This window comes from Papilio machaon, chromosome 3 (genome assembly GCF_912999745.1).
Source record: "Papilio machaon chromosome 3, ilPapMach1.1, whole genome shotgun sequence".
In the NCBI taxonomy this organism is placed as follows: Eukaryota; Metazoa; Arthropoda; class Insecta; order Lepidoptera; family Papilionidae; genus Papilio; species Papilio machaon.
Genome location: NC_059988.1, coordinates 3,880,436 through 3,902,846, shown reverse-complemented (window position 1 = coordinate 3,902,846; position 22,411 = coordinate 3,880,436). Strand labels below are relative to the sequence as shown.

Sequence of the window (22,411 nt, the reverse complement as noted above, 5' to 3'; positions counted from 1 at the left end):
TGACAAACGAAAGAATATGATGGAAAGCAAGATTTTTTGAGCTTATTTTGAATAAATACATTTTGGTTTATAATTTGGGTTTTGAGACTTAGATTTTTTTAAATAAATAAAAATTCGTAAATTGTTAATTCATATAAGACACTTTTGATTCAAATAGGCCCGTTTAAACTTTATTTGTGGAGTTAATCTCTAATGTTTTGGTAACAGGAAGGCTAATATTTGTTTCACTGTTGGTCCATTCAAGATTTCGTTAGCTTGGTCAAAAACGAGTTTAGCCACGTAATTATCTATATGATCCTTTAGGTTGTTATATGTGTCACCAAGTACACCAAAATCGGTTCCACTTGTTACCGAATTGTCGAAGCGTCTCATTATATCAAAACGGGACCCTCTGAATTCAAACTGAAACAAACATTTCAACGTTTATTTAAGAATGAAGACCTTATTTTAGACCAAAATATAATAAGAAACATTGTAATTAAAATTCATAGCCAATAATTAATAAGATTACATTTGCAAATAAATTATTAAGGTCTTAAACATTTTCGTATTTATAGGTAAATAAAATTTTGAAATCAAGTTTCCGTTTTTCATTCAAGATAAATTTGCGGCTTATAGCAGCCTGTCCATTTAATAGAGGTCAGTGGTGATAAGTGATGGTTCATTAATTAAACAATACACTTCGTGCTTTTGGTTATTCTATTAATTAAAACATTTCAAAAATGAAGCTACAAAAATAAAACGTTACCAACTAATAATATTTATACATGATATGTAAAATCGAATTCTTCGATGACTAGAAAAGGACAACTTTATCTATAAATTCATTACTAAGTATAAAATTACAACTCTTTGCATCACACTTACCGCTACATCGTGGATGTGAACTCGAGCGTGCTGACCTACCAACTGTAAGACCCACTCCTTGTTGAGCTGCGTAGGTTTCGTCTGTACGGCTCCCAGTACCGTTATTCCTTGGAGCGCTAAACTACAAATGTAAAGCACTCATTAAGTTATGAAAAGAGAATTACAGTTTTAATAATAATAAATGTATTTTTGTTTGTAAGGTAATAAATATTTAGATCTAATGAAATAACGACCCCAACCCCCAAGATTTAATTATTATTTATTAGAAGGGAGTTATGACCTCCAAACTCAATGTTAGGGGGATCCCCGTTACATTAAATTTTAATAACAAAAAGTACTTGTCTTGATTTCCGTTCACCATTACTTACCGATAATAACAGTAATAAAGATAATTGAGTTACTTGAGTTAATTTTTAATTGATTAATGTAGAATTATTAAAGCTAAAATAATTCTATTTAATAATTAAAAATTAATTAATTAATCCTAAATGTTATTATGACTCCGTGTATATTACAACCGCTTATTATTATGTAATTCCACAGCCAAATTTTGGTTTTCATTTAAATCTTATAACAAATTCGAATATAATGACTAGCTTGAAATCAAAATGTAAATGTACCTCAATCGTCCTTCAAATTGTATTGGCATCCTATCATTCCATATAACGTGACCATTTAAATTCACTGTAACAAAATTTACAATAGTTATGTTCGCATTTTCGTATACTCGTAAAAAGTCAACCCTTATTTGAATCCTATATCTTGTACGAAAACTTCTTTTAGCTTGCTCACGTCCCAATTTCCAGATATATTTGGACGAAATATAAGTGCGTTAAATAAGTATACTTCTTTACAAATATCTTGTCGGCGCAAAGTCATCGGTGCAGTTCCCTCTCCCACGTCCCTTTTTATTCCACTACATTTAAAATTGTGTTCTGCGCTGCGACAGCGACTCGTGCGATGTTCCGAATCGCCAAGATATATGATAACCTTATACAAATATTAAATTGAATTAAATCTGAATAAAATAATATTCTAGTCTTACCTCCAACGAGGAGCTGCGGTATATTCAATGCGTAATCCAATCTTCCTGTTTTAAGTCGTATTTCCACTAGATTTTGAACAAATTTAACCAATCCAGTCACGTTATAATCCGTTAATTGAACATAACCTCTGTAAATAATTTAACAAAATTACATATTTATATATTGTATGTGCATGTTGTATAAAATAACTACAGATCCATCTCACTAAGCCATGTATAATACCAGTTATATTCCAGGATTATTACAAACCGTCTTGCTCACAGATTCGATCACATTCAGCCTCTCGAATAAGTCGGTTTTCGTAAAGGGCTTATTCCATGGATAGGTCGACGCAGCGTGAACAGGCCTCCCGCAAGATGGACCGCTGGGTTGCCCAAGTTCCAAGTTGATTATAAAAGTTAGTTATGATTACTTACTTAAGTTTATTTATATCATCATTCAAGCCAAATGTTGGCATGTAGTCTCTGGTGTATGGGTCTAGCGGCGGCAATGTGTAGAAGCCATATTTGAAAAGCGATCGCGACTCTTCAAAAAACTGGCGCGCATTTCGACTGGCTTGCAAATCTTTGTCATCCAAAGTGGGGTAGCGTTTGGACAGATTGCCTATCTTCACTTCCGCATCGTAAGGGCCCAAATGTACGTAGAATTTTTTTGTCACTATAACAAATTATTAAAATACCATGAAAACCTTCAATTTTCATCCGAATTAAAGTAAGTAAAAACGATGTTCTAACTTACACAATCCATCCAATTCTAAAGGTAAATGTGCGTTCACATACGCAATGAAACCTATCAGAAGTATGGTCTTCATGCTTGAAGCTCCAAGCGGCCTGCTGGTCAGCCAAAAACTGAACAAACTAACAAACATCCTCTTTAATATATGATGATTTTTTTTTATTACGTAATAATTTTAGAGTTATTAGTTACGAGAAATTGATTTCACGCTCAAATTAAAATGTCTTGTAACATTATTATCGACATATTAGATATTGGACGTTTTAACTTATTTTATGGTTTAATGTTTATTAAACAGTGCATTTAAATGGTTTCACTTCAACTTATTAATATTGTACGATAGGAGCAGTATCGCTTGACTACCAGTTGGTATTCAAGCAATACTGCTGGTAGTTAGCTAGGTAACATGGCTTTGGTTCTGGTAATGATCAGTTAGTCTTTTGGACAAAGAAAAAGGTGATAGTAATGTCAAATGAGCTATAACTAAAGCCATAGTACCGAGGACTTAAGAAATACCTTAAATAGCTCTACTTTTGCTTTGTTTTTATCAATGAAGTTTACAATAATGATATAGGTACTTAATATATTTAATTTATAATATATCATATTACATATAAAAGGAAATATAAAAGGTTGTTTAATAAATTGATATTAATCCGAGCGTTAAATGCCAAGCGTAAATATTATCGATTTTTAAATATGTAATATGCTGTAATAGTACTTAAAAATATGTTATGGTAAACCGTAATAAGAATTAATTTGATTCAAACGATTTTTTTATATTGGTCCTAAAATCAAAATAATACAGAACATTTGTTGGGCTACTAAAACATCGGAAGAAGATTGCAAGGGGCTGACACGCGTATGTTAAGATAGATGTGTGGTCTGAATGGATAAAGTTAAGAATGTGTACCTATATTAGAGTTTGAAAGCAGCGCCAGTGATGGAGAAATTGAGAAGCAAAAGGTCGGTATGGACATATTATGCGGAGAGATGATGACATAAATAAGAAAGTAATGCGATTTCATGTGGATGGCTAGGTAGAAAAAGACTAAAGAAAGAGGTAGAAAAATTGAGAGAAAGAGGATATGCGTAAGAAAAGAGTTAATTCAGAAATGACGGCTAAGAGAGATGCATGAAAAAATAGTATATACTGGGCCGAACCTCCGTAGGGCAGGTTGAAGAAACTAAATTACTATATTTTATATATAAGTAAAACGAGCATACTGTCACCTAAATTCGACGAAATGGCAAGATAACAGCTATACCCATTGACATTAGCAATTACAGATGCGTTGCCTACCTTTAATCGAAGGAGGAAGAGACGCAAAGATAGAGAATATTTGAGACGGTAAATAACTAGATCAACTAGTGAGTATGGATTGAATTACTAGAGAAAAGGAAAAAGCTGTTCGTGTAGTCGGTCTCTTGATAACAAAGAAATTAGTGATATTACTTATACTTCAGGCTAAGACTACTTAAGTTAAAAGTCTACCTGAAGTAGGCATTGTAAGGCGGTGACTACTGTAGCATGGGCAGTCACCCCCATAGATATTACACTAGGTCTCCATTTTGTCTACGATCAAAATAAAATGACGTATTGCGGGTAAACAACTGATCTGTCTGTAATCAATTTTTGATTTCAAGTTGTAAAAGAACGTACGTTATCATTTTGCTACAGATGCCAAATGGACAAAGAAACATTACGAGTATTAAAATATGGTGTGCTTTAGTACAGGATTGCTTTTTTAGCCGTTCGAATGACGAAGATAATCTCAGTTATTGAAAACTGTGACTTTTTGCTGGTTTATTCTTCAGGAGCGCATTGAGGTCGCCGCCATGGTCCATCCCTTTTAATCTTGATGTGAGTTGAAAAGAAATGGGTAACAAGCATAATAAGCAAACATAGATTGAATTCATTTATTAAGACATTTATAATCCGGTTAGAAGAGTTACATCGTGGGATCAGCCCCCAGAAGATATGCGTTTATTTGATTAACGGTCGGCCCGTCGAGTATTTCGTTAGCTTGATGGAAGACCAGTTTAGCTAGGAACTCATTTATGTGCTCTAACAGAAGGTGAAGACAATCATCCCATGTGTCAGAACCATAGCCCAGAGCGCTGGATTTATGGCCAGGTCCTTTTAGATAGGGTTCAAATTTCGCCTAGAACAAAAAAGAAATTATTCGAAATTCGAATCTCAGTACTTAGTGATAGATACATAACTATAGGTATAATTAAACACATATATAGGCGAACGAGCAAACAGCCCCAGATTTTAAAGTACAGAGGACAGAATAAACAGAAAACGGGACATTTCATGTTATCTATAATCTTGCCCGTCAAGCTTTTTCATAGTTTTCTTATTTGAAAAGAGAGAAAAAGGGGAGAAGACTCAATTAGGTCTTCGATATTCTACTGATGACACGCAGAATTCTTGTACATGACGCTCGACTCCTGAATTACATGTGATGCATGTCACCTTGACGTCGCCGACGTGCAGTCTCGTGTGCTGGCCTTGCAGCTGGTACACCCTGTTGCCGTGCCGGGGCACTTGCACCACCTGCAGCGCGCCTCGCACCACCACGTCGTTCAGGAGTACACTGCTCATCAAATCAACATTTATCTTATTATTAACTGAATCCATCATTTTATTTTAGGCTTTCAGACGGAACTAAGAATAATAATAAAACTAAAATATAGAAGAAGATATCCAAAAAGTTGCCATTATTCGTTCACTCTATAAAGTAAATTTGTCAGGACTCGAGGCAAATAATATTAAACCAAATTACCTTAACACTCCATCGGCTCTGAATTCAAATATACGACCCACCAACAGATTGATATGAGCAATGGCTGAAACGTAGAATGTATTTAGTATAGTTAAAAGTCACATTAATGTAATAAACTAAGCTATGTTAATAAGAAGGACATTTCAAACATATTATTTTGTTGTAGTGAAATGTATTTTTACTGTATATTGGAAACATTCTCTGTCATATATAATTTTGTTATATATTTCGAGATTGTAATAAGCATTTTCTTCTTTATATAACAAGGTCTTTTCTGAATATTTTGAATTATTATTGATTTGACTAGGCAGATTAAAAACTGTTAGCAAATTGTAAACTCGGCGTTTAAAGTTAAGTTAATAAATATACGCAATGAAACATACCTAAACAGTTACTAGTTCCAGTATACCTAATAGGTCTTCAAAAGATGAATAATTTGAAGCCATGGCCTTAAATGACCGTATTCTTTAATATTTGTAGATACTCTTTTTACTTACTATTAATTTTGACTTGCGGCACTGCGATTCTGTAATCCACTCTTCCGTTACCATAACGTATTTCCAGCAGATCACTGGTAAATGCAACTAATCCAGTAACATTGAAATGAGATAATTTTGCTGTAAGCCTGCAACAACACACCAACTTGTGAATAAATAAGTTTTTGTTGAAATATTCGAGACGGTCTTAAGTAAATTTACATGAAATATCTTAGTGTTTTTTTTAAATCCATACGAGTATATGAATGTAATTTGGTATTTCTAATTTTTGTTATAAAAAGGTTTTGTAAGTATATTTGTATTTGTCAAAATGGCTGCATAGATCTTAATGATATTTGGTATGGATGTAGACCACTATCAGAAAGAACACATAGGTTATTTAACAGGTTGTTTTTAATTCCTCTCGGATGGAGTGGCGAGCGACAGCTAGTAACATGATAAATGCGAAAGTAGATTGTTACCACGTAACTCCAAAACGGCTAATTTTTTTTATTACACGTGGAAGAATCGCGGGCGACGGTTAGTGTTTCAATGAATTAAATATTGTGAATGTCAATACAAGAAACAGTCGATGCTTACGAAAGGTGTTTATCATCTGCAATGACGAGAGGCTGCAAACTATCTTTATAATATGGATCTAACGGCGGCAACGTGTAAAATCCAGTTTCGATGAATGTCTTGACATTATGAAGAACCTGAGCACCTCTCTTGCTGGCTCTCAGGTCCTCTTTGGTCAGGGGCAAGTAATTATTTGATATGTTGCCGATCTTATACAAACCCTCGTAAGGCCCATAATCCTCCCAACCATTGTCTACTGTTAAAAATAAACAATTATATTTAAGTATAATAAAGGATATTATAATAAAGGATATTTTAGAGATACTGAGCATATCTGAAAGCACTCTAATGTCTTCGCCACGACGGGCCTAAAAAGTTGGTTCTACCTACTTTTTTTCGGATTGTTAAAACAATTTTCCAACTATCAATGCTTCGACGTAGAATCTATATTATGTCAGAAAGGTGGTTAAGGATTGAATTAACCACTCGGCTTTTCTAGACAGTAGAAGAGTAGTTCGATGAATTAGTTAAGTGATTGGATTGGGACTAAGGTTCTCTCTATTGGTATAGTACACTCTCGTAATAAGCGTGATAATGTTACTTACACACTCGTGGTAGTAAACTGGCGTACGCACAAGCGATAAAACAAAACAATAGAAGACTCTTCATGGTGGAGAAGTCCGATTACTTGGTCAATCGGAAACTAAGCAAAGTTACAGAAAACGCATCTAATATATATGATATGAAATTTCATGCATTTTTATTGTTCAGTGATTTAAAGTCATTAGTTACACAAAATTGATTTTGTGCTCAAATAAATATTATACACAAATGATTGTTGATATCTTAGATATTTATTACACGTATTTATATAAGTACTTAATATGGTCTGAATCAATTTCTATTCGATGGTTTTATAACAGTTTTGACTATATCTACATAAGCATAAAATTATTTTATGCTTATGTATATACCTAAATCCTGAAAGTTATACGCATGAAGGGAGTAAATTGTTGTTTAGTTTGGCAACAATGGCTTTGAATAATGATTTACCTACAATTACCAATTCTTATGGTACACTTTTTACTAAACTTTCAGCGAATCTTGAATTAACCCCTAGAGCAAAGAACAAATACAATTTTTGTTCTGTACTGCGCTATCCGAAATTGAAACATTTTTATATAGCATCTTAATTCGATGTTCGTTCCTTAATAGATTAGTGGATTATTATTTTAATCCCTATCCTATTGACATGCAAGTCTTACATCATAAGGATTTCGCGAGGTAACAAAATCCGATGCGGAACTCTGCCTTGGAAGTCAATGTTTAGCTTAAATTAAAAAAAAGAATTCGAACCGTTAAGAACCTTGTGCGCGTTTCAATTCAATGGATTGCTGATAATGTAGACTTATTTTTAATGTTTAATTTCTTTAAGATACGACGTTTAGTATTGTTAGGGAAAGCAAGTTACTTTATTTATTATATTTAATTCATATATACGATTAATTACTTACGTTCCATGCAATATAGTTTCTTATTACTACTGTATAGATACCAATATTACATAAATATATCTGATATGTGTGTTTTTCAAAAACTATATTTATAATAACTAACTAGGGTGACGCAGTGTCCCAAAGTGGGCCTTGGCCTCCGACAACAAAAGTCTCCACTTTCTCCGATCCCGCGCCGTCCCGACCCAGTCTCGGAACTGTAGGTCCCGAAGATCCCTATCTACCTCATCCATCCAGCCATATCCATATTTATAATAGTACACTAATTTTAAAATTTAAACCATTAGACCCTTCCCATTGTGACTTCACTGCGTCTGAACACTTTTCTGTCATTCAATAATACCCTTACCCTTCCTAGTGATGTCCCATTTTAGTAAGATTCTTGTATGCAAGGGCGCGCGCCTTCGAGCCGGTCTTTTTTAGCTCTTTTTTGTAGCTCTATATATTATAACTAACGGTTTAGCCTACGAAAACCGAAAAGACAAATTTTAAGGGATTCAGTGTTTAGTTGTTGTTTGTTGTTTAATCATGTTTACTAAATATTTTATTTTATTTATTTATTTTTGCCTTTTCCAGGCGTTGATACATATAATTTCAAGTTCCTAATTTTAGGTTGTACTAAATAAATATATGTTAACTATTTATTGACAAAACAAAAAGAAATTGTGTGTAATACATTCTTAGTAGGGTTTATTTGGAGAGTAAAATATGTTAATTATAATTCATTATATAAACGAACCATTGAGAATAAACAACTTGCATGATGGTGTTAACTGTTAACCGTACTTTAATCTATTTTTTAGCTTAGCAGACCATTCATGGCAAATAGAGGTCAAGAAAAGCGACTTTCTTTTATAAGATTCATAGAAGATACTGAAAATACTCGGGAAATCCAAAAACTAATTTAGCAGTTTAAAAAAGTTATGACGACTGAGATTCGAACCCGGTTTTTATTACAATTCAGGATTTTATTTCTTACGTCCATTGTACGTGTTTTTTGCCGTTGTGATTTAACCTATTATACTATGGGAAGAAGACGAATCGAATGACACCTCACCCTCACCCATTATAATCTGTTCAGTCGTTTATAGGCAGTCACAATGGCATTTACATACATACAAACTAACATACATAAGAATAAAGTTACATACGCACGAAAAACATTGCCCTGTTTTTCAGTCAACAAAAAGAAAGTCATACTAAAAAAGTGTTTTTACTTTAGGAATATCTGGTAAGTAAGAATTTTTTTATACTTTCCACACTCCTTTGACGGTCAAAGTCAAAGTGACATTGTCAACAATTGTCATTGTCAAATTAAAATTACGTCTGTGTTTTGTATTGTAAAGCATAGCGCGAATAGTAAATTGTTGCAATTTCGTTATTTAGATTATGTTTTAGCATTTATCATGGCAGGTAATTTTTGGCAAAGCTCACATCACCAGCAATGGATATTAGATAAGCAAGACTTGGTTCGAGATCGACAACATGATTTAAACATTTTGACAGAAGAAGAATATCAGAAAATATTCAACTTCTTTGCAAGTATAATTCAAGTTTTAGGAGAGCAACTTAAGCTTAGACAGCAAGTTATAGCGACAGCTACAGTATACTTCAAGAGATTTTATGCGAGAAACTCATTGAAATGCATAGACCCCCTGCTTTTAGCGCCTACTTGCGTGTTTCTCGCTTCGAAGGTTGAAGAGTTCGGTGTTATATCTAATTCTAGACTAATAACTACTTGCCAAACTGTTATAAAGAATAAATTTAGTTACGCATATGGACAACAGGAGTTTCCTTATCGAACTAATCACATTTTAGAATGTGAGTTTTACCTTTTAGAAAATCTCGATTGCTGTCTCATTGTATACCAGCCATACCGACCTTTGCTGTTATTTGTGCAAGATATAGGACCAGATGAACAACTGCTAACATATGCTTGGAGAATTGTTAATGACTCTCTGAGAACTGATGTCAGTTTACTTTTTCCACCTTACCAGGTAATTGTGCGCACAATATTTCTTATTAACTTTATGAGTATTTAAAAAAATAGGACATAGAGCTCTAAACTGGAATCAGTATATTGACATTAATAATGTTAATTTACTTTACAGATTGCCATTGGAGCCATGCATATAGCATGTGTAATGCTTGGAAAGGAAAACCTGAAACCATGGTTTGCGGAACTCAATGTTGACATGGATAAGGTATTGCATTAGAATGACACAAGACTTTCAATACAGGACAAATGTACTAAACCAAGATTAGCACAACTCATATCAGAAACAGAAGCAAAATTAAAATCTTTACTTTTTTAAACTAATTTTAACAAAATGGAGTCATTGGAATGTACATTCCTGTTGGAAACTTATTATAGATGCATGTTGTAATCAACCAAAATACTAAAGTATTAGTTATTTGTATGTTTTGATTAATTATTTACAACACTTTATTTCCAGATCCAAGAAATAGTGAGATCTATTATCAATTTGTATGAAATGTGGAAAAGTTACGATGAAAAGAAAGAAATACAAGGACTCCTGGGAAAAATGCCGAAACCAAAGCCTGCACCCCAAAGATAATATTTCCTTTTGACAGCATTATTATATATGCAAAAGTTACATATTGTAGTGTTTGGGACATTTTTTTATGAAGTGATGTGTTAAAAAGACAATGATTTAACAGCTTTATTGCTATACCCAGAGTTGTTAATTGTTTACAAAGAGAGACCCTTAGCATATATTTAATATAAGAGGTCCATTAATCATGTGATTGATGTACATAGAAAATAAAATTGAAATTTACAAAATATTGATAATTTATTCATCAGCCAGAAAATAAATACACTTTATATTTAATTTTAGAACCCCCACCATCCTTGTGATGTATCGTGATTTTCTGCAGAACTTCTCTCCCCCTTTCTAGCCTCATATACCATTTTGAATTTTAATGTAGCATTTAAGTTATGAAATAAGAATGTGAGAAAGTGTTGATGTTAAGTAAAAACACTTAAAAACAATTAAAAATAAATTATTACATACAAATATATATAGGGAATTGACTAAAGGCCTTACATATGAAAAACTTTTTGTAAATTTGTTCGAATATGGGCAAAAGAGGCTTTCGATTTTTGTAAATGGTATTTCGGAGTAATGTTTTTAAGGTTACTGCTGTAATTGGTGTTTGTTAAAATGAAATAGCTGTATGTACTTTAGGATATATCAATAATGGACATAAAAACATGCATTTAAATGTTAAAGAATACAAATATTTCCAGTCTTGCATTCTCTTTGAAAAATAAAAATGGTAAAACTTACGTTACAAGTCTTAGACATAGAAAAACTGTATTTTTCATACATAGGATGTTCATAAATTGCTTATTAGCTTAGCTCTTTCAGATATAATTTCTGAACACCATTTTGTTGTATATATCTTTTTTGAATAACTGAATGTATTCATGTATTTTCCTATATTATTCTTTTTTCTATGATACTTCTTTCATCATTACAGTATTTTCTATAATGTTAAACTTTTCACAAAGTACCTAATTTTGATTCAAATAGTTGTAAAAAATGTATACAATTGGTGCTTAACTAAACTCAGTGGAATGCTATATAACTTCAAACTTTCCCGGTTTTTACTAATATATTGTTCGTAAGAAACAAACAGCCTAATCGTGATAAGAATCCCGTTTCTTACGAACAATATATCAGTGGAATGCTACCTAACCAATTGATATTAGGCCTAGTGCAAAATAACTGCGTATATTAGTATTAAATGTATATATATACATTGTATAAATATCAACTTCCTCCCGGATTAAAGACTGCTGTATGTAATTTGAAATACACAAAATGATAAAAAAAACTTGGACTTTAATTAAACTCTAAAACATATTTTATCCGGTTCGCCATCCATCCATCCAGAATGGGGTTTTCATTGAGAGATCGTACAACGTCGGCCAAGTTACCTGATTTATGCAAATCGCCGTTCCAAAAACTACTGTTCTGACTTATTATACAAGACTTTGATATTCTCAATGAAGTTTTATTTATAACAGGAATTGAACCCTCTTCGAATTACTTGCCTTATGCTAACCAAGTTGCATCCAATAAAGAATATATTAATTTGTTTTTAGATAGACTCACAAGATGAATGACAACACACAAAACAGCTCTGAGTTTTTTTTTATATTTTTATTTTCTTGAGCCAAGTAAGTAATGTAAATGAAGTCATCTTTTAAAAAGATTTCATTTTATGTTAACAATACTGTATAACAGATCGTAAGTATATTAGAAATCCAATAGTAAATAATTAATGTGTCGCAATGGCCTTTAAAATGAGATCTTCCCCGACATAAAATTATAACATGGCTCGAATACCTGCTCAAACAAAAGTACCATTTACACACGTCGCTGGGTAACGACATATTGTATAAGAAGCCCAATCAAAACAATATCTTGTTCTTCAAAACATCTTCCAGTGATATTGCGCTCCAGTATTCATCATTTTCAATTTTGAGGACTTTCCTAAGGAAAAAAAATCTTCTTAATAAATAGGAATTAAATGAATACTCTTCGTTAAGTATTTATCGTACAATTATTAAGTACAAAAAGATAAAACATACTGTCTTATTTCTGAATATGGTGAGGAAATTCCTTTAGCTATAACAGGATAGTTAAAAAGAATTTTAAAATATATGCAGAGCGATATTCTTACTTCTATTAACATATACATATTTTTACATAAATGAAAACTTTTTAATTTATGCCAATTTTATATGCAAGCAGTGTAGTCTCGTATGTACATTTATGTCTCGGAAATAATAATACATTTTTGTAAAAAGTATGGTCACACTACTCAAAGTTTCGTATATAAATTAGCCACAATTTGAATCTTCACTTGTTCTGGTCCGGCATTGCTTTCAAAATGGCTTTAAGAATTTCAATAAATCAGTTGATAATTTTGTCAGTAGTGTTAATTAATACGGCTTTTGGCGAGGATGCTACAAAGAGGTAAGACTGTTGTAAAATCAAATTGCATGTTCTTGTGTTTTCTTTCAACTAATCTGTTCGGATAGGAATAAAAAATACAATAAGTTAATTTTCGTCTCTATGTACGCTTACTGCAGTACCGTGAGTCTTTTGGTCAGTTAGATAGTGCCTTACTAAAGATTGGTAATACAATTCACTAAGAGACTTTTTATCTATGTTTTTCATTTGGTACGCTTTTCTACAGCCCGGCGAATCCTGATGAGAAAGGTAACTGCACATGCGGGGGTTTTTCGACGGCGACTATAACGGCAGAGAGCGCGCCGCTGTTGGCGCAGTCGCCCGGCCTCATGGTGAAGTGTAACGAGGAAGGCGAGACCGCTTGTAAGAACCTTTGCGTCGCCCTCGCCAATGTTACCAAAGCTAAAGGCCCCGAAATTCTCTGCAAGAGGCTCAAGGACGCTGATGAATTGAAGGTAATCATTAACTTTTCATATCACGAGAAATTACCAAAGTTCAACCTTTCCCTAATATGAAGCAAGAATCTCATGATTTTTTGCTTTTTTCCTAAAATCTACACAGCTAAACGATATGATTCACATAATTACGAACTTAAAGAATATTGATCTATCAATCATAGTAAGAAGGTCCTCTTGATAGCGCCTGATGAAAAAGATCTGTAATTGCATTGTAGAGCAGCAGCGTATCTACACTCGAAAAGCATTTAAAAGAATACTTTCCGCAGTTCAACATGAAAAGTTACAACCAATTTGGCAGGCAATATTTTTTCCGTCCTTAAAAATTAGGAGCCCCTGCTGTTTTAATTGTCAACTTCTATGTGTAATTCTTTCTTTTTACAGCTATCGGCGTTTTTCAAAGTGTGCGACAATCCTTGGATATACGCAAACATGACCGCAGACGAGCCTCTTTGCTGTGAAAACGAGAAGATTAAGACATGCGCGTCTGCACCAAAAGATAACACCACTGCAGTTGTCGACCCTAAGACTGTTATGTGAAAACCAAAAACACATATCTGATATACTAATGACGTTTACCTTGATGTAGCTGCTATATTGTTTAGTTAAGACGTTAAATATACTCCACATATAAAATCAATGATATATGATGTTAATAAAACAAAGACATATCTATATTAAAATGTATTTCCTTTTCCTTGTTGCAATTGTGCGTATAACAGACGCACTTTAATAAAACCAACGAAATAAAAAACCAAATATAACACAATAGACTGCAATAATATAGGTACTGAAAAAATAAGGCAATTTTTAATATCATTTACGCGCAATTTCGTTTTTCAAATTCTTCTAAGGACAAAAGTACAATAATTACGTTTTAATAGCTCACACAATCAACTCCATAGAGTTCAAAACTGTAATTAACCTCAAGTAAAGAAGTAAACTACAATATCAATATAGTGGCAGCTCCCATTTCATATTGCTTCCTTATTGCTCGATAAGCGTATTTATAATCGGATTCAATGGAAATAACAATTTTATTTACACATTTCGCTGGTTGATAGACATTTATTGTCTATGAATTTATTTCGGATAGTGTTTAAATTGATGATACAAACATATCTGTTTTTATAACTCTGTGATAAAAGCCTTATTAAGATAGACCTGTTTAGATTGGTGGTATTATGCATGCATTTATTTTAACTTTACGAATTTCTTAAATTATAGTTATTACGACAGTACTATTTCTTTATTTAAATATTGCATCACAAAGTATTTTGCAGCTACTTATACTGACTTAATTTACGTTACAAAAAACTACGCTTAAATGTTCCGCAAAATCACTTGCATTTTATTTAAAAAAAAACATTATTTCATTCGTAGTACATAAGTAAACTTGCATTTTAAACTACAGTCAAAACCGTTTATAGCGACATCGTTTAGAACAACATACCGGTTAAATTGACCAAAATCAAAGGTCCTGGCTGAATGTTATTACATATCTTTCCTATTAATACCTGTCACCGGTTGTTACAACTATCGGTTTTTACGACTCAATATGAGTAGTCCCTTCGATGTCGTTATAACAGATTTTGACTGTATTTTACAAATATTTGGCTTCACCGCGTGAGAACCTTGAATCTAATTCTTGCGCTTTCTTTATTATGGACCTCTTTTGTGCCTCATCGAAGCGGTTCACTTGGAGGTCGACGTCCCGACTGAACGGTCGTCGTTCCGGCTTCTCGTCCTCTTTATCGTCCTTCTATAAATATACATTAAAATATTAGAAGACTTTAAAACACGTTGAATTTTTGATAATTGTGTTATTAAAGTTTTATAACAATACTTTAGTAAAAGCATCATTTACCTTCTTCTTCTTTTTTATCTTTTTTTGATGCATTTCGAGTAAACTTTCATCTCTTTTATGCTTTTTCTTGTGTTTTCTGAAATAAAATACGATAGACTTTTATATTTATTTCTAAGCAGTTATTACAAAATAAATATCTAATTAAATAGAATAAGACTATACAATAACCAAAAAAATTATGTTTACTAACTTTATTGCTTTCTCTTGCTCATCGTCCCTGCTTGCGATCTGCTTTTGCCGTACTTCCTGCTGCAGGACGGCGGCTGCGTCTTCCTCTTTTATACGCCCGCTTGCCTTGCGAGCCTTATCTTCCGGAGTATCAGTCCAACTTGACCTATTTAGAAATACGGGTGCGTTTATTTTCAATATGCAAAAAAATAGCAGACATAGGACAGACTTTTTAATATTACCTGTCACTCATATCTGGGCCTTCTTTTGCTCTGAAAGATCGGGCCTCTAAACCTAAATATTTAGTTTTTCCTTCTGGTAATTCTAACATCCACTGCTCTCTTGATTTAACGTCAACTTTGTTCAATGTGTGTCCATCCAACTTCTTTATTTTCATATCCAATGCTCTCTCTTCTAGACTTTTGTGAGCATTGGTCCATTTATCCTCAGCTCCAACAGGCAGTGGACCTACAATACTAACATCTTCATCTGAACTCTCAAAATGAGTTATTTCTTGACTCTTTTCTTCAAGCACCTTACGCATATCTTGTGGAATTGATGGACCTAAAGTGAGAAGACAAATTAGTAGAAATTTAAAATTAATATAAATTTTTAAAGGAAAATAATTATTCTTCTGATGCTCACCTAAATGACGCGGTTTTTTTGACAAATGTGGAGGTAAGGCTGGACCTTCTGTCCCAGGAGATGCACTTTTCTCACATCTTTTCTCTAAATGTGGAGGCAAGGCTGGTCCACAAACACCAGACTGCAGTGTAGACCTTTTGAGTTTGTGCCTCAAGTCAGTTGGATCAATTTTGGGACTTTGTGATTCATCATCACTTAGTATTTCTCCCTCTTCGCTACTCTCTTTTTGGACACTCTTCTGTGTGGAAGTGACTTCTGCAGTTTCGGAGCTACTTATCTTATTGCTGGTTGTGTTATCTTGAATATCTGTTGTGCTGCTTACTTCAACTGAAGCTGTGGACTCTTGACTTTTTTCTTTGTCAGATCTACTCCCTTTCTTTTTATGCTTCTTCCTATGTTTTCGCTTTTTTGTCTTGTTTACCTGTTTTTCCAAACTTAAAAGTTTTGCTCTAAGTTTTTCATCATCTGAAGAATCTATTTCACTAGATTCCTCTGATTTCTCTTTTACAATTGCAGGTATCATATTGTAGTAAGAAGCGGGCTTTTCTCCCACAGAACTGTCACTGTCACCATGAATGTCAACTATAACAGGACTTTTAATCTTTTCCCTAGCCGGGTCTTGGAGATCTGGTTTAAATACTTCAGATCTTTTTGACTTGATTTCACTGGATGAAGATATATCATCAAATTCATTTGTTTCAAGTTTATCTGGCTTCTTTTCTATTATATCGCTGTCAATAATTTCTTTTTTACTTTTTACATGATTTGGAGATCTATGAGTTTTAGATTCTGATCTACGCATTCTATCTCTACTTCTACTTCTGTTGTGTTTGAATCTTTCTCTAGAGTCTCTATCATGTCTTCGTCTTTCTTGTGAATCTTCCCTATGCCTACTTCTCTCAACTGAACGTCTTCTTCTTACCGGTGAATGTCTTGAATACCTGTGCCTGTCTCTTTCACGCGACTCAAAAACATCTCTTCTATCATCTCTTCGTCTTTCAAACTCCCTGTGATATCTTTCAATCTCATTTCTCCTATTTCTTCCTGAAGCTCTTGAATCTCTTGTGTGAAAGGAACTATCTCTCGATTTTGAATGTTGACCTGCTTCATCTTGCGTCTTTGTCTTACATTTGAATCTTCCCGTTTCTGAGTCACTGCTTGATTCATCAGATAGCATTTTTGAACCTAAAAACAAAAATAGGTTTAAAAAAATAGGATAAGAAATAATAAATTATTCTATTTACAAATTAATTTTATTTTACACATTCTACAAGGTATATAAGTGATTTAAAACATCTTAGCTATTTTCTTAGCGCTGTAACGGATTGACTTCAGAAATCCAGCAGTTGGTATGCCTTTCAAAGATTGCCTTACACTTGATTGCCAAACTATATCCTTTAGAATTTGCCTTAAGATAACAGGACAGTCTATGTCATAAGCAACAGCTCTAAGTACATCCTCCATGTCTTGTTGAAGTCCTCCATGATTCCAAAACTTAACAATTCTTTGCTGAGGCACCATGGGTAGCTGCATCAGATGGTGCAGCTTAGTCTCTGGGTGGATATCTTGGTGACACTGCAGGTCATTGGTTGCAAAGTCAACATAAACATGGAACTGTTGCAATATTGGTCTATAAAGTTCACGGAAATTTAATAACTGTGGTTGAACAATATTTCGCACTTTGTTTTTGTTTTCACCAAATGTCATTCTGAAGTCACCTGCATAACTTAGATTGGAAATGGCAAAATAGAAATCATATTCTGTGAATGTCTCAGGTAAAATGAGTAAGGCAGTGTGCACCGCGGACCTCAAATTTGATTGTAGAGCATTCTGCAGCTGTGAGCTGTTTGTTTGTTTTATAATTTCCACAGGCTTGTGCAGGCGACCTGCTAAGTAGAGATCATTCCAGTCTAGTAAATCTGCAATGAGATCTTTTTGTGACACTACACCATACTTAATAGTCACATCTTCTTCCTTCATTTCCACCAATGTATTAAAGTAAACTTTTGCTCCCCAGTTTTCCTGAAATCTTGCAATAAAACCTTTGCCTAGAAATCGAAGAGCTGAATAATGGGATGGATTCATTTCAATGTTAGCTCCATGCCATCGGTACGAATTCTCAACGCAATATATTAGATCAATCATATTGTGTTTTTTCTGATTTCCAATTTGAGGTTTGACAGCAGATCCGTACGCGAAGCAGAACGTAAAATTTTGTGGAAACTTTGATAAGATTCTATAATAGAGTGGAGAAACATCTTTAACTATACCAACTGCCTTCGTTATTGAAGAAGTCATAATTAAAAATTAAATGATACACTTATTGCGAGACAATAGCTGCTGACCTGTGGTAAGTTTCTTTAAATCACGAGGTGCTGTTGGTTATGAATAACTACTATACCATATCGATGAAAAAACTCTGTATTCCGAAGAAGTATCACTTATTATGTAAGTAAAACTGACAATAACATTAATGCGACTATTTAATTAATTGATCAAAAACATTTTTATTGAGAAGTATCTTTAAGCGTCAGTCAAATATGACTTAAGACATGTCAATTTAATAGTCAACTAAAGAGTTTGGCGTTCAATTCAACAGATACCATATATTTTTATTGTTAAGCACGAAAGCCTATTAATAAGAAAAAAACTCATGCAAAGCCAGGGTTTATGATCGTGCATTAAAAGTGTATGTTTGCTTGGCTTGCTTGACTTTATAACTTTAGTACTTATTCAGAAATGGTTTTACTAACTATACCTAAATTTTATTGTCAAAGGAACACAAAAATAAACGCTGACAGTGACAGCTGACAAGCTATCGGATTTGCAAGTTGGTTTTGGTTATTGTCCGCTATCGTTTACTTGTTGTTTAGAAAATTAAAACTTGGCTTTGCTTTTCTTTTCAGCTAAAACGTTGACATTTACACGCACAGTTTAGTTAAATTGTAATCAAGTAACTGAATACAAAAATTTTAGTACTATGACGAGTGCGGACAGGATTGATTTTGAAATGGAGGTAGAAGTAGAGAGCGCATCATCAGGACCTCCAGTAGACGTTCCTAACCCGACGTCGCCTGCACCTCCTACACCAGGTGGTAACAAAAGTGTCGTGGTCACGACTGCTACTGCTGGATCTGTTACAGTTTCCCTGCATCCATTGGTTATCATGAACGTTTCTGAACATTGGACTCGACTGCGTGCGCAAGAAGGTTCACCACAGACCGGTACGTGGTAATTAATATTTCGTCGTTACATTTAAATCATATCACAAATAGTTAAAGCAACAACTGTTATAATTAAAGCAACAACTGTTTAACACTATCCCTTCCTAAATTACAAAACCTTGTCATTATTAATGATTCTTTCTATCGAAAATACCACCTTTGTAGCTTATATCTTGTTAGTTTCAAGGTCAAAAGTGCTTACATATTTAAAGTAATAGCTTATTGTCAATTTGCCATGTATAAAAAATGGTAAAAATTTTTACACTTAATTTAGTTAACAATACAGCAAATAGCTGTCTAAATAATATTAATATTATATTTATTTTTGTTACAGTGGTTGGGGCACTGATTGGTAAACAGAAAGGTCGCAACATAGAAGTGATGAATTCATTTGAGTTGGTGTTTAGTGCCATTGATGGTGACATTATTATTGATAGAGATTATTACAATTTAAAGGAAGAGCAATGTGAGTATTACATAGAACATGATGTTATTTTCCTACATTTAACAAATGCTCAAATTCTGATTTTTCACTACCTTGGTGTTTTTACCAAACCAATAAAAGGCAAATGACAAGTCTATTTATATTTTAGTAAAAGTAGCTTTGTGAGAGTATCAAAATTTAAAATCAATTCATGTGGATTCAATATAATATCTAGATACAATATATCTAGGTTTTATTATTACTTTTTATTCCAGTTAAACAAGTATTTTCGGATATGGATTTTCTTGGCTGGTATACAACTGGTGAGGCACCCACAGAACGTGATATTGCAGTTCATAGACAGATATGTGATATTAATGAATGTCCGGTGATGCTTATGCTCAATCCTGCTGGTATTAATGGTGAAGTAAGTTATTTCATCAAGTTGTATTTAGTTTTATAAGAAACTAGCTTTTACCCGCGACTCTGTCCGCGCGGAATAAAAAATAGAAAACGGGGTAAAAATAATCCTATGTCCGTTTCCTGGTTCTAAGCTACCTGCCCACCAATTTTCAGTCAAATTGATTCAGCCGTTCTTGAGTTATAAATAATGTAACTAACACGACTTTCTTTTATATATATAGATTAAGGTTAATACATTGCATGGCATTGTTACATCTCTTCGCAGGGCACTTAAAGGTGTATTAATATTATTCCATGATTAACTTTTTTTGCTATAAAGTTGAATAATTTTTGTAACACAATTAGTAAAACCAAATTTGTACTAATTTACTTCCATGCCATGTTCCATTGTCAAGTGGCATTTAACGTGTTAAAAATTCTCTGTTCAAGTTATGATTATTATTTTTTACTTATTTCTTTCACAGCAACTACCAGTAGTGCTATATGAATCTGTGATAGATGTTGTGAATGGACGAGCCACTATGCTGCTTGCTCCGCTCACATATACTCTAGCTGCCGAAGAGGCTGAAAGAATTGGAGTAGACCATGTGGCAAGGGTGTCATCGGGAGAGGCAGCTCTCAACAGTTTAGGTAAAGTACTCCATTATTATTGTCAAATCACTTTACTTCTTTTTCTTTTTTTTATAAGAGAAGAATCATCAACACCCATGGACATTGACAACAAGAGAAATATGTGAGGTTATAACATTGTTTCTGTAGAGTTATTCTTATTAAAATTGACTTATTCAGTCACACTTCTCTTCATTGTGTCACCAGTGTGTGTGTGTGTGTGTGTGTGTGAATAAACACGGCAAAAGTGGTTTTTCCAACTTTGGTTCTTTGGTGGTCCAGTGGCGGAGCACCTTACAGCGCAGCGGTCAGCTATCAAGATGTTGGTGTCGCGCGTGCGGGCAGTGTTGGCGACGGTGCGCGCCATCCGAGACGGCACGCTGCCGCCACGGCCCACGCTCTTGCGGGAGGCACGCGCACTCGCTAACCGCCTGCCCCTCCTCACCTCGCAGCAGTTCCGTACACACTTTTATAACGTAAGTTCAGTTCTTTTATATTTTTCTACATCTATATTATTCTACAGCTAGTTCTTAGTATTGTGTTTTGCCTGGAGAAATAAAGCTAAAATTCACTCTTTCATAGGTGTAAGGCATTCCGGTAGAAGTTTCCTAGACTGGTAGGTTTTAGGTGATAGATGGATGTTTGTTTGAAGGTATCTCTGGAATGGCTCCACGGATCTTGATACAATTTGGCACAGATGTAGAACACATAGACTACTTTATATTATTACGTTTTTCTTAATTTTGTGCAGACGGATTGACAGCTAGTGTGAATATAGTGTTACAGACTCGCTCTTTGTTCCTATATGGAAATAAACATTTATATTCATTTCGCTTCAAGCTTTTTATAACATCTATGTCACCTTTTCAGCAATGCAACGATGTTGCTCTGATGACATATCTGGGCACTATTACCAAAGGCTGCAACGGGATCAACCAATTAGTGAACAGGTTCAATGTGCTGTATGACAGACAGGGGATGGGCCGGCGCATGAGGGGACTTTTCTTTTAGGGCGGACGCTAATATTAATCAATAAATGGATAAGATGAAACGGAAAATGTGCTACAACCTTTAAACATTTTAAAGAATATTCCATTTATTCTAACTTTGGTGATTATTATAATGTGGTAAAATATGATCTTGAATTTCAAATGGCTTGAAACTTGTAATTGAAAACTATTGCCATTCTTGTTTTGAAGAGAACATGGATGGCGATATTGTTGTAATACAGTATTCTTGTGTTGGGATTCACTGTAAGAATATTTCGTCCGTCATCAAAAGGATGGTTTTTCATATAAATATTAAAAGTGTAAAGAGAAAATGATTTAACTATACTACTATACTAATACTACTATACTACTAATACTATTTGGTTACAAAATAATGGTTCATGTTTAATTTTGTCAAAGTTAAACGATGCATGTATAGTTCGTATCATTTTTATACAGCCTTCGTGCGTCTGACAATCGTCAATGTGACTGAATGTAAATTAATCATAATAAATGCTGCTTAATGCATAAATAAATTGAGTTTTATTTTTAAAATACGTGACTATTATTGGTAGTAATACCTCCGAAA

General features: G+C 33.7%; 7 protein-coding genes across 9 annotated transcripts; 3 read left to right on the top strand and 4 right to left on the bottom strand.

The window, feature by feature from the left end:
* Positions 1 to 137: 137 nt before the first annotated feature.
* On the bottom strand, positions 138 to 2,768 carry LOC106712255. Its single transcript, XM_045686550.1, has 6 exons — positions 2,652 to 2,768; positions 2,330 to 2,570; positions 1,913 to 2,040; positions 1,488 to 1,551; positions 868 to 988; positions 138 to 402 (listed from the first exon to the last, which is right to left on the bottom strand). Exons 1-6 carry the CDS (start codon positions 2,722 to 2,724, stop codon positions 190 to 192), a joined length of 840 nt encoding a protein of 279 aa, XP_045542506.1. The 5' UTR covers positions 2,725 to 2,768; the 3' UTR covers positions 138 to 189.
* Positions 2,769 to 4,554: 1,786 nt separating this feature from the next.
* On the bottom strand, positions 4,555 to 7,213 carry LOC106712382. 2 transcript variants are annotated; one of them, XM_014504906.2, is made up of 6 exons: positions 7,101 to 7,213; positions 6,517 to 6,751; positions 5,938 to 6,065; positions 5,441 to 5,504; positions 5,131 to 5,251; positions 4,555 to 4,813 (listed from the first exon to the last, which is right to left on the bottom strand). In XM_014504906.2, exons 1-6 carry the CDS (start codon positions 7,162 to 7,164, stop codon positions 4,601 to 4,603), a joined length of 825 nt encoding a protein of 274 aa, XP_014360392.2. In that variant the 5' UTR covers positions 7,165 to 7,213; the 3' UTR covers positions 4,555 to 4,600. The 2 variants fall into 2 exon arrangements, with proteins under 2 accessions (XP_014360392.2, XP_045542459.1); XM_045686503.1 differs by having other exon boundaries at positions 6,517 to 6,748.
* A 2,074-nt stretch (positions 7,214 to 9,287) lies between these two features.
* On the top strand, positions 9,288 to 10,947 carry LOC106712359 (cyclin-C). 2 transcript variants are annotated; one of them, XM_014504878.2, is made up of 4 exons: positions 9,288 to 9,422; positions 9,849 to 10,006; positions 10,121 to 10,213; positions 10,466 to 10,947. In XM_014504878.2, the coding sequence occupies exons 1-4, from the start codon at positions 9,416 to 9,418 to the stop codon at positions 10,586 to 10,588; spliced, it is 381 nt and encodes a 126-aa protein (XP_014360364.1). In that variant the 5' UTR covers positions 9,288 to 9,415; the 3' UTR covers positions 10,589 to 10,947. The 2 variants fall into 2 exon arrangements, with proteins under 2 accessions (XP_014360364.1, XP_014360363.1); XM_014504877.2 differs by having other exon boundaries at positions 9,288 to 10,006; positions 10,466 to 10,945.
* Positions 10,948 to 12,924: 1,977 nt separating this feature from the next.
* Positions 12,925 to 14,025, top strand: LOC106712449. Its single transcript, XM_014505022.2, has 3 exons — positions 12,925 to 13,021; positions 13,245 to 13,473; positions 13,858 to 14,025. The coding sequence occupies exons 1-3, from the start codon at positions 12,936 to 12,938 to the stop codon at positions 14,011 to 14,013; spliced, it is 471 nt and encodes a 156-aa protein (XP_014360508.1). The 5' UTR covers positions 12,925 to 12,935; the 3' UTR covers positions 14,014 to 14,025.
* Positions 14,026 to 14,729: 704 nt separating this feature from the next.
* On the bottom strand, positions 14,730 to 18,707 carry LOC106712447 (GPALPP motifs-containing protein 1). The gene is made up of 7 exons (XM_045686690.1): positions 18,499 to 18,707; positions 16,154 to 17,338; positions 15,751 to 16,072; positions 15,531 to 15,674; positions 15,341 to 15,416; positions 15,073 to 15,235; positions 14,730 to 14,882 (listed from the first exon to the last, which is right to left on the bottom strand). Exons 2-6 carry the CDS (start codon positions 17,328 to 17,330, stop codon positions 15,077 to 15,079), a joined length of 1,878 nt encoding a protein of 625 aa, XP_045542646.1. The 5' UTR covers positions 17,331 to 17,338; positions 18,499 to 18,707; the 3' UTR covers positions 14,730 to 14,882; positions 15,073 to 15,076.
* LOC106712448 (phosphatidate cytidylyltransferase, mitochondrial) lies at positions 17,401 to 18,492 on the bottom strand. The gene has a single exon (XM_014505020.2). It carries the CDS (start codon positions 18,449 to 18,451, stop codon positions 17,441 to 17,443), a length of 1,011 nt encoding a protein of 336 aa, XP_014360506.1. The 5' UTR covers positions 18,452 to 18,492; the 3' UTR covers positions 17,401 to 17,440.
* Positions 18,708 to 18,963: 256 nt separating the features above from the next.
* Positions 18,964 to 22,168, top strand: LOC106712337 (COP9 signalosome complex subunit 6). Its single transcript, XM_014504852.2, has 6 exons — positions 18,964 to 19,377; positions 19,712 to 19,843; positions 20,077 to 20,228; positions 20,689 to 20,854; positions 21,116 to 21,309; positions 21,704 to 22,168. Exons 1-6 carry the CDS (start codon positions 19,134 to 19,136, stop codon positions 21,842 to 21,844), a joined length of 1,029 nt encoding a protein of 342 aa, XP_014360338.1. The 5' UTR covers positions 18,964 to 19,133; the 3' UTR covers positions 21,845 to 22,168.
* The last annotated feature ends 243 nt before the right edge of the window (positions 22,169 to 22,411 follow it).

What these genes read in the sequence shown, in the direction of transcription:
- LOC106712448 (XM_014505020.2), bottom strand. Translation starts at nt 18,451, where the DNA reads ATGACTTCTTCAATAACGAAGGCAGTTGGTATAGTTAAAGATGTTTCT.
- LOC106712337 (XM_014504852.2), top strand. Translation starts at nt 19,134, where the DNA reads ATGACGAGTGCGGACAGGATTGATTTTGAAATGGAGGTAGAAGTAGAG. An exon ending in AGAAGGTTCACCACAGACCG is followed by an intron (nt 19,378 to 19,711) that starts GTACGTGGTAAT and finishes TTTTTGTTACAG; the next exon opens with TGGTTGGGGCACTGATTGGT. An exon ending in CTGCTGGTATTAATGGTGAA is followed by an intron (nt 20,229 to 20,688) that starts GTAAGTTATTTC and finishes TTTCTTTCACAG; the next exon opens with CAACTACCAGTAGTGCTATA.
- LOC106712449 (XM_014505022.2), top strand. Translation starts at nt 12,936, where the DNA reads ATGGCTTTAAGAATTTCAATAAATCAGTTGATAATTTTGTCAGTAGTG. An exon ending in GGCGAGGATGCTACAAAGAG is followed by an intron (nt 13,022 to 13,244) that starts GTAAGACTGTTG and finishes GCTTTTCTACAG; the next exon opens with CCCGGCGAATCCTGATGAGA. An exon ending in AGGACGCTGATGAATTGAAG is followed by an intron (nt 13,474 to 13,857) that starts GTAATCATTAAC and finishes TTCTTTTTACAG; the next exon opens with CTATCGGCGTTTTTCAAAGT.
- LOC106712359 (XM_014504877.2), top strand. Translation starts at nt 9,416, where the DNA reads ATGGCAGGTAATTTTTGGCAAAGCTCACATCACCAGCAATGGATATTA. An exon ending in TACTTTTTCCACCTTACCAG is followed by an intron (nt 10,007 to 10,120) that starts GTAATTGTGCGC and finishes TTTACTTTACAG; the next exon opens with ATTGCCATTGGAGCCATGCA. An exon ending in TCAATGTTGACATGGATAAG is followed by an intron (nt 10,214 to 10,465) that starts GTATTGCATTAG and finishes CTTTATTTCCAG; the next exon opens with ATCCAAGAAATAGTGAGATC.
- LOC106712255 (XM_045686550.1), bottom strand. Translation starts at nt 2,724, where the DNA reads ATGAAGACCATACTTCTGATAGGTTTCATTGCGTATGTGAACGCACAT. An exon ending in ACCGCAGCTCCTCGTTGGAG is followed by an intron (nt 1,552 to 1,912) that starts GTAAGACTAGAA and finishes ATTTTGTTACAG; the next exon opens with TGAATTTAAATGGTCACGTT. An exon ending in CAATTTGAAGGACGATTGAG is followed by an intron (nt 989 to 1,487) that starts GTACATTTACAT and finishes TTACATTTGTAG; the next exon opens with TTTAGCGCTCCAAGGAATAA.
- LOC106712447 (XM_045686690.1), bottom strand. Translation starts at nt 17,330, where the DNA reads ATGCTATCTGATGAATCAAGCAGTGACTCAGAAACGGGAAGATTCAAA. An exon ending in GGCCCAGATATGAGTGACAG is followed by an intron (nt 15,675 to 15,750) that starts GTAATATTAAAA and finishes ATTTCTAAATAG; the next exon opens with GTCAAGTTGGACTGATACTC. An exon ending in AGATAAAAAAGAAGAAGAAG is followed by an intron (nt 15,236 to 15,340) that starts GTAAATGATGCT and finishes GTATATTTATAG; the next exon opens with AAGGACGATAAAGAGGACGA.
- LOC106712382 (XM_014504906.2), bottom strand. Translation starts at nt 7,164, where the DNA reads ATGAAGAGTCTTCTATTGTTTTGTTTTATCGCTTGTGCGTACGCCAGT. An exon ending in GCAGATGATAAACACCTTTC is followed by an intron (nt 6,066 to 6,516) that starts GTAAGCATCGAC and finishes GTGTTGTTGCAG; the next exon opens with GCTTACAGCAAAATTATCTC. An exon ending in GCCGCAAGTCAAAATTAATA is followed by an intron (nt 5,505 to 5,937) that starts GTAAGTAAAAAG and finishes TCTACGTTTCAG; the next exon opens with CCATTGCTCATATCAATCTG.